Raw genomic sequence first — 8,558 nt, 5'->3', positions numbered from 1 at the left:
CCTCGTACTTTGTTGCTTGCGTTGCAATCACAGGCATAACTGTACTTGTAGTTGTGGGCTACTGTGATTTGTTAACTTGTACAAATTATGCACGTATATCGAAATACTCACCTTTTTTCGAAACAACGAAACGTATAAATTCTTTAACTTTTGAATTCAAAGAAATATTTGACGATTCTCACTTTTTCGTAGTTCCCAGAGGTATAATCATTTAGAGAGTAATAGCTTAAGAAATAATATTCTAGTTAATGTTAGTATCCTTAACTAATAATTGATATTTTGTTTGGTCTGGTCAAAGAATTTTTAACGCATTTGAAATTACAAATATAAAAATAAAACTAATTGAGTAAGTTATTGTTGTAATATTTTCAGGAACGTGTTTCAAGTGCAATGGACGCGTAATAGGAGAGAACTCTGGTTGTACGGCTATGGAGCAAATTTTCCACACCGCGTGTTTTACGTGCGCACAATGTACGGTGAATCTGCAGGGTAAACCATTTTATGCCTTGGATGGAAAACCGCTTTGTAAATATGACTACTTACAAACATTAGAGAAATGTTCAGTATGTATGAAACCGATAATGGAACGTATACTTCGTGCCACTGGCAAACCCTATCATCCTCAATGCTTTACGTGCATAATTTGTGGAAATAACCTTGATGGGATACCATTTACTGTAGATGCAACGAATCAAAATTACTGCATAGCTGACTTTCACAAGTAAGTAAAGACACTAATAAGGCACCGAAATAAAACCTTTTAGAGACGGCGACGTTCGGATGAAATGAAACACAATCCTACAAAGGAAATCCAGGTGCTTAAAAAATTTGTATTGCTATATTTCACCATATTTGGGTTAAAGTCGGAATAGCATTATATTTTCGGGGTTGACATTGCAGATAATCAAATCGGAAAGTTGCCACGTTTACAAACTATCGCGAATCGCTTATAAGGCTATAACTAAGTCAAAAATAATGCTACGGAAGGATGTGTCCCGCTCCTAATAGATTCGGTGCACATATCTTAAATCGACTTCTATATAGACAAAATTTGGTAAAAATAATTCTCGCTCGCATTCCACACAGTGGACAACCATGCTGATTGCCCAGCCAAGAGTTGTTGAAAACTGTTAAGAATGGATAATTCTCTAACGAAGACAGTCGAAGATATTAAATTAACCACAAATGCAGATCACTTACTTTCAAGATAAAACAATATTATGTTGTATGCGTATGTATGGGTCTTTCTCTCACCAATAGGTAAATCTATATGACGATAAAGAACCGAAACATTATCTTCTCCCCTCAAACCCCTTAAAAACTTTCCAAGACCATCTGGTCTGTTTAAATTAAATTTCTTTTTGAAGTTATACTTCTAATACGAGTTCGGAAAAGGTTGCGATAGATTCAGGTTGCGCAACCTTGCTCGATATGAATCTACGCAACCTTGTCTGCGAAGATGTTCGAGCAGCAAGCGAAGCGGTGACAATCGGCGATCGCTTGTTCGTTTCTTTCGGCACAGCTCGGGTTTTTACCAACAACACAATGTTGCCATGCTTATGCTGTTGTGGTTTTTGTAGAACAATGTTTCAATTTTTGGTTGGTGACATATTCAGTTTAAAATAAATTCTGTTGGGATTCGAACCTACGTGCTCGTCGTCGCTTTTGAAGCGCTTACCACCAACACCACCATTGACGCTTGAATTGAGTTGTCCTAATTATGGTTTAGTTATGCATGAAAGAAATATACAATGGATCGCCGATTGTTACCTCTTTCCTTGCTGCTGCTGCGCATATGTATGTTTGTATGCTTGTTCATTATTGAAGTTATACTCCTTTTTCTTTCCTTTGTCTTTCATTTCTGCGAATTCTCAACTATTTTATGTGCCCTTTTATTGAAATACCCTGCGTTGGCCGTTGAAAAATTAAGGCTATACTTTACAGGATTATTTCTGTAGTTAGTCTTCATTTACATTTTTTGGAAATCGACCCGCGATGACGAGGTATATCGTTTTATCTGACAGCGTGAGGTTTAGAAGTTCATTTCTAATTTTGTCTTGTGGCATATTAGAAATGATGTTTCTTCGAAAATCGTTCGCTTACAACGGATAAAACGACTTCTTAGTGGTAATTTTAATGAATAAATTCCTTTTGGTTGAAATGCTCTGCGTTGGCCGTTGAAAAGTTAAGACTTTACTTCTCAGGATCATTCATTTCTTCAAAGAAATTAATGACCTTTAGAAATATGCATATTTGCATTATTTCGTTGTCATTTTCATATTCGTAGCAATAGAATTTCTATGGCATAACTAAAGTAATGGTCGCCGATTGTCACCCCTTGCCGCTGTAGCAGCTTCGCTACCAAACCTGCGTATTATATAATGTATACGTATGATCGTGAATACATATCGACGCAGATTTTTGCGAGAAGCACCAGAAAGTTGTGCAATTTATGATTTTTAGCTTTTGCCATCGTCGCGAGAAGACGATTTGTTGGCAAAAGCATGCTCGGGGATATAATAAATTATAATAAATTTATAAAATGTGAATTTAAGTTTTCTAGTTTTCTTTCATACAAAATGATATGCATTTCTTGGAATATCATTAAGAAGTATAACTTCATCCGCGCGTAGGGACTCTACGCACCTTTTTTTATCACTGGAATTCTTCGTCTCATTATTTGTATTTTTCATAAAATCCAAGTTGAATTTTTATGACGTTGCTTAAGGCATGGCTAGGCACTCGATTTTCATATTTGAAGCATACATACTCTTGCAATCTGTTGTTGCAGAGTATTATAGTTTTGTTCACCTAACGGTTGTACGTATCACCTAAAACTTAGCGAGATAGATGTATTGTTGTATAGTACATATTTAAATGATAAGAATCCGTCCGTGCAAGCTGTAAATTGAGTAAAAATTGAGATATCTTAATGTGGGTTTCTTAATACAAAAAAATTACGAGTTCGTGGATGGGTGTAATCGGACCACTGCAGAATGATTGCACCCATAGGCCAAAATTCAAAATACTCTGTTTGACTGCTTGATTTGTATGATCAAACTTTAAACTCAAATAAGAATCTTTAAGTTCTTACCGCTGGTGGGGGAAAATAAAGACCATATTCGAGCTGAGAAATCTTTCATTCTAATTTAATTTTGATATTTGTAAGCCTTATATAGGGGAAGACGGGGTAGATTTGACACTTTCCTTTAAAAGTCCTTTATTTTCTACTAAATATAATATAATTTTAAATGAGTTACAGCTTTAAAAGCACCAGGGTTTGGATACTTAGTGATGAAAGTAAAAAGTTGGAAAAACACGCAAGGCTATTTTTTATTTGAAATTAAAAAATAATACATAATTTTTCAAATGTCCACCACTAAGGGGCACATTTGACTTATTCGGGGGCACATTTGACAAGCATATTTTCCGTGAAACTTTCTTTTTTTTTAATTAAATTTGGTTTTCATTTAAATAAAACTCATCTTTTATAGTTTGTTTCTGAATGTTTTATTAAAATAAAAGTAAATGTATTCATAAAATAATACCACTATTTTTGGAAAAACATGCATATCAACGACAATTATTTTGGGAAAAGAAGATAAAATTCAATATTTCAAAGTTTATCAAAACGTATTCTCCAGCCTTTAAATTCTCATCATCCAATAACGAAAATTTAAGCAAACAATTATCTTTGTTGACACATTTCTCTGTGCTGTCTGATCTCAGACTGATAATACTTTCGTCAGATGATGTAAGGTTTTCATTTAATGAACGCTTATTTTGTTTTGACTTTTGTTTTTTTTTTGATTTTTCTTGCTTTCTGTTGAAAATTTTAGAGAACGTTTGGAAAACTGAGTGATTCTCTTAGTTTGGAAATCCAAAGCTCGATTTTTTTCTGGTGAACTAGTGAGGATTCGCGAAGATCCACGTTTCTGTGTTATGTTTGGCGCCAAACGCGCAATAGGCCTCAAATGTTCTAGTGTTAAAGTTTGCGTTGGAGTTACTTCAGAAGCCCGTGCAAGCGATTGAGAACTTATAGGAGTGATCACTAGTGTGTTTGGTGGATAGACAATTGGTAAATTATCTTGCTCTTGCTCCAATTTCACTAAGAAATCACTATCCATGAATATCTGTGAATTATATAATTATATATTACTCGTAGTAAAAGCCATTTCAAATGGATGATGAGTCAATTTTGCTACATCGTAAATGCTTATATGCTTTCCATGATGACTAATCATAAAATCACTGAAGGACTTCTTGCAAAATTTTTTGAAAGGCCCGAATACTGAAACGTCTAGTGGTTGAAGACGGTGAGAAGTATGCGGTGGAAATGACTATAAAGTTATGCCGTTATCACGGCAATATATATTATGCTTTCAAGACTACAATGTGAAGCGTGATTATCCAGTAAAATTAAAATTGGTTGCTCTTTACAGCAGTTGCTGTTCTTTTGAATATGCTTCAGTACGTCTGTGAAAAGTTCGGCAACCATCCACCCAGATTTGGAGTTCAAAATGAGATATCCTGGGAAACATCCTTGTGAAAACCTAACGTTTGCACGTATTCTAGGAAAAACATACACTGGCGGCAGATGGTTTCCACATGCATTCATTATGCCAACCATGGCCACCAAACTTCCGCGCTCTGCAGATACAACCTGTGCAACCGAACGTTGTCCTTTCGCAGCAAGGACCTATAATGAAAAAAGAAAATAAATCAGTGCAAATAAAACAAATATTTATAGGTTTTTTGCCTTAGGAGTGTGAATGACAGTGGTTACGCCAGTTTCATCTAAATTGTATATGTCTTTAGGCTCAAAAGAATACTGTGCATATATCTGACTCAAGTTTTGGAAAAATTCCTCCACCACTGCTTTTGTAAAACCCCTGAGCCTGGCCAAGCTTGTTTTTTCAGGCATTCGTAGTGTGAGGGATGGATTTCGCTTCAAAAAGCCGTAAAGCCAACTTTCTCCAGCTGCCTTGTTAGTTTCCCAAGTAGATGGACATGGTATGTTATTAGCGGCAACAAATCTTTTAAATATATCATACGACAATCCATATGCAAAAAAAGCACACTTCTTAGCATATTCGACTAATTGCTCCTCTTGAACTCTCGTTAGCGTTTGATGGCTTGTGTATTTAGAGTGATAAATTAAATTTTCATCACAGCTACTCTCATTTCCAGAATCTGAATCGTTCCTCAAAGGATCTAGTTTCTTCAATCGCATGATCAAAGTTGTTCTTTTCAATCCGTACTTTTCCGCTGCTGACGTAGCTGTTTCGCGTTGATGCTTTATGTCTGCAAGAGCATTTTTCATATCATCCTCACTTATCTGACATCGGTTGGTATTTTTCTTATAGTTGCGCACCATTGCTAAAGTAATACTTAGCATTAGAAAACTCCTTAATTGTTTTAACATTACCAAATGATAAATGGGGTACGTTTGACATTTATCAAATGTGCCCCTTCTACACAAGTCAAAGGTGCCCCATTCCACTCACCGTCTCGTTTTTTTATATTTTGCAAATTCTATTACACTTCGGATAAACACACTATTTATTTTCATAGCACACATAAACGGAGTAACCAATTTCGTAAGATACTTTAAAATATGTATTTTATTGTTTAAGAAAGACTTTTCTTCCGATCTACCGAAAATTACAATTACGTTCCCGAAAATAGAAAAACACGTGTAACTCTGTTACGCGTTGGAATATAATTGTGAAATTTTTTGACGCTTCGTTTAGTTCAATAATGGTGGTGGCCACGTTTTTACATTTTCAAGAGACTGAAGTCAAATGTGCCCCAGTGTCAAAGGTACCCCGTCTTACCCTACTATGTTGGAAATCTTTCTTTAAAAAAAGAAAAAAACAGAACAAATGGTGTTTTCGGCAAAATGAATTTATTTTAATCAAAATAGTCTCCTTCTGCTTCAATACAGCTTTTTGCAAGGTCCAAAAGGTTGAACGAGTGTTTTAGCTCGTTGGCCGCCAGTATGTCGGCGCAAGCCTTCTGAATGGCCTCTTCGTCTGCATAACGCTTTCCTATCATCGAAAAATGCATATTTCCAAAAAGGAAGAAGTCGCACGGTGCCATGTCAGGTGAAAACGGGGAGTAGTTAACGGTTAAAATGTGAATTGGTCAAATAATCGATCACAATGATGTCCTTCGAATGCTGGATTCTTAGCAATTTTTGGTCGTCAGTCTATTTGTCCGGAACAAACTGGGCACACACCTTTCGTAAGCCCAAATGTTCGGTCAAAATGCAATAAATCGATGTTTTGGAGATGTTCAGTTCCATTTTCATGAATTTCAATGATGATTTCGGTTGATTTTTGATGAATTCACACACACAGTTTCGATGGAATTTCCGGTAATCACGGATTTTGATTGGCCCACATGTTGATCGTCTTTTATGTCCTCACAACCACTTTGAAAACGTTGAAACCACGTGCACTCTGCTAGGGGATAGGCAATCATCACCATAAACTTGTTTCACCAATTGAAACGTTTCGGTAAACGTTTTACCAATTTTAAAACAAAATTTAATGTTGGCTCTTTGTTCGAAGCTCATTTTCGCATCGACAACACAAACGTACTGACCTAAAACACAATAACTTCACTTCCAATTGATGAAATGTCATGAAATTCTCACTGCACAATCGATAAAGATAGCAGATTCTAACGAACCAGTTGACATATACTTATAGATGGCGCCACCAAAGGGCGCTAGATTCAAAAAGTCCTGTTTACTTTGGAAAACATCTCGTACAATGCAATACAAGTGTGCGCGTGTGTTATCGTAGGGTTTATGCTGTGGGGTTTGGGATTATTTTCAAGTGAATTGCCTAAATGTATATCTTATCAATATGTTATCGTTTGTATACATATTAACCTAAGTAAATATATTTATATTGTTGTAAATTTAAGTGCATGCGTATTGCATATTAATGCATACGTGCCTCATATATGTATTTGTGTTGCATATAAATGCAAATTAACTTTCCTGGTGTGGGAAGTATTAAAAAAATATATTCCGTTCCGCTACGCGCGGTAGAAATTAAACAAAGTGTTGGTTTGAGTGACAATATATGGTGCGCTTTGATCATCAAGATGATCACTCAATACGCTTGCCGATTATACACTGATCTTTATTAGTAAAAGCACTTATATTTATAGTCTTATAATTCTATGCTTATTACTAAAGATGCTTTGGCATTACATTAAGTGATGAAATGCCAGAGCATTGGATTTCCAATTATTCTCATTATCAAAACAAATAATGGAATATTGGATTTTGCTTACTTATCAAAACAAGTGATATATTGATTTCTTATTAATTAAAGTATTCTGCTGACCAAGCAGTAATACTGTGAGAAGATACAATTTGTTTACATTTATCGTTAAGTATCTGTGTGGCTGCTGCCGTTAACTCCCCCCTCTCTAAGATGAATCGTCCCCGATTCAGTATCATTTTTTGATATTTTGTAAATGCTCTCTAAAATAGCATTATATGACAATTCTTGAAATTTAAATTTTTTGCTTTGCTTATTGGTTTTATATATTTTTTTTAATTTTAAAATCTTATAGATTATGTATATTGTTATTAATAGTACAAGTATTACAATTATGTACCAGAAAAGTGAATGATTTTTAAATTCTTTAATTCTTTCACTCAAAATATTTATGTTTTCAAATTCAAATTCTTTGTTTTTTGTTTCAATGTATTCTATAATTTCAAAGTTATTAATATGATTATTTTTTAAATAATTCCAAATTTTACAATCAATATTTTCGTAAGTTATATTATCAATATTTGTATAATTTTCAAATGTTACAAGGTAAACTCCATTTATGGCAGAGTCATCTATAGTATGATTTCCAGAGACTAATATTGCTCCTTCTGTAATTATATCTATGTCTTTATGTTTTTCTTTAATTTTTTTACATTTCCCTTTTTTATTGGACAAAATATCTGATAGGCAAGTATTTTTATTATTAATTTTACAATAAGTATTTATCATTTCTCTTTTGCAATTTTTAATATTTATATATTCTTTTTTACATTTTGCAATTTCATTATTAATTATTAATTTACCATCTTTTTGTGGAATTGCTCTTACTTCATAATATTTGCAATCATAAATAATTTTTGGATACTTAATATATATAACTATTACATCTTTATTTTGTACTATTTTAAAATTTGAAATATCTATTATATCAGTTATTGTCAATCGTCCATGTTCATTCTTAATTATACTTTTAATCTCGTCTAAATTTAAAATTGTCGGGTTCAAAATTCCTATTTTTCCTATAGCTATTGTATTAATCATATTTTGTAATTCAGTTATTAGGAATTGATTTTTCCGTTTCATTAGAATTTTAATATTTGAGTTTTCATTAATGTTATTGATTGTTTCAGTTAATTGGTTAATAATTCCAAAAATTTTAGAATTTGTTGTGTATTGTTTATTATTATTGTTAATTAATTCGTTTAGTTTATTATTTACTAACACTAGGTCGTCATGGTCTGGTGTTCCTGCTATCCA

The 8,558-nt window shown here is 33.7% G+C and overlaps 1 protein-coding gene and 1 pseudogene across 11 annotated transcripts in view; both read left to right on the top strand.

The window, feature by feature from the left end:
• LOC126765675 (uncharacterized) overlaps positions 1-743 on the top strand; it is a 784,771-nt gene extending 784,028 nt beyond the window's left edge. For 10 of the 11 annotated variants that reach the window (XM_050483365.1, XM_050483360.1, XM_050483363.1 and 7 more), the window contains one exon: positions 373-743. In XM_050483365.1, the coding sequence (XP_050339322.1) occupies positions 373-725 (353 nt within the window). In that variant the 3' untranslated portion in view covers positions 726-743. The remainder of the gene's footprint in view (positions 1-372) is intronic. The other variant, XM_050483367.1, reaches the window with a different exon arrangement.
• Positions 744-1,927: 1,184 nt separating this feature from the next.
• Positions 1,928-2,129, top strand: LOC126766317 (small nucleolar RNA U3; annotated as a pseudogene).
• Positions 2,130-8,558: the final 6,429 nt, after the last annotated feature.

Source organism: Bactrocera neohumeralis, unplaced genomic scaffold, assembly GCF_024586455.1.
Source record: "Bactrocera neohumeralis isolate Rockhampton unplaced genomic scaffold, APGP_CSIRO_Bneo_wtdbg2-racon-allhic-juicebox.fasta_v2 cluster11, whole genome shotgun sequence".
In the NCBI taxonomy this organism is placed as follows: Eukaryota; Metazoa; Arthropoda; class Insecta; order Diptera; family Tephritidae; genus Bactrocera; species Bactrocera neohumeralis.
Note: the sequence above shows the minus strand (reverse complement) of the source record. Positions and strands in the feature narration are given on the sequence as shown.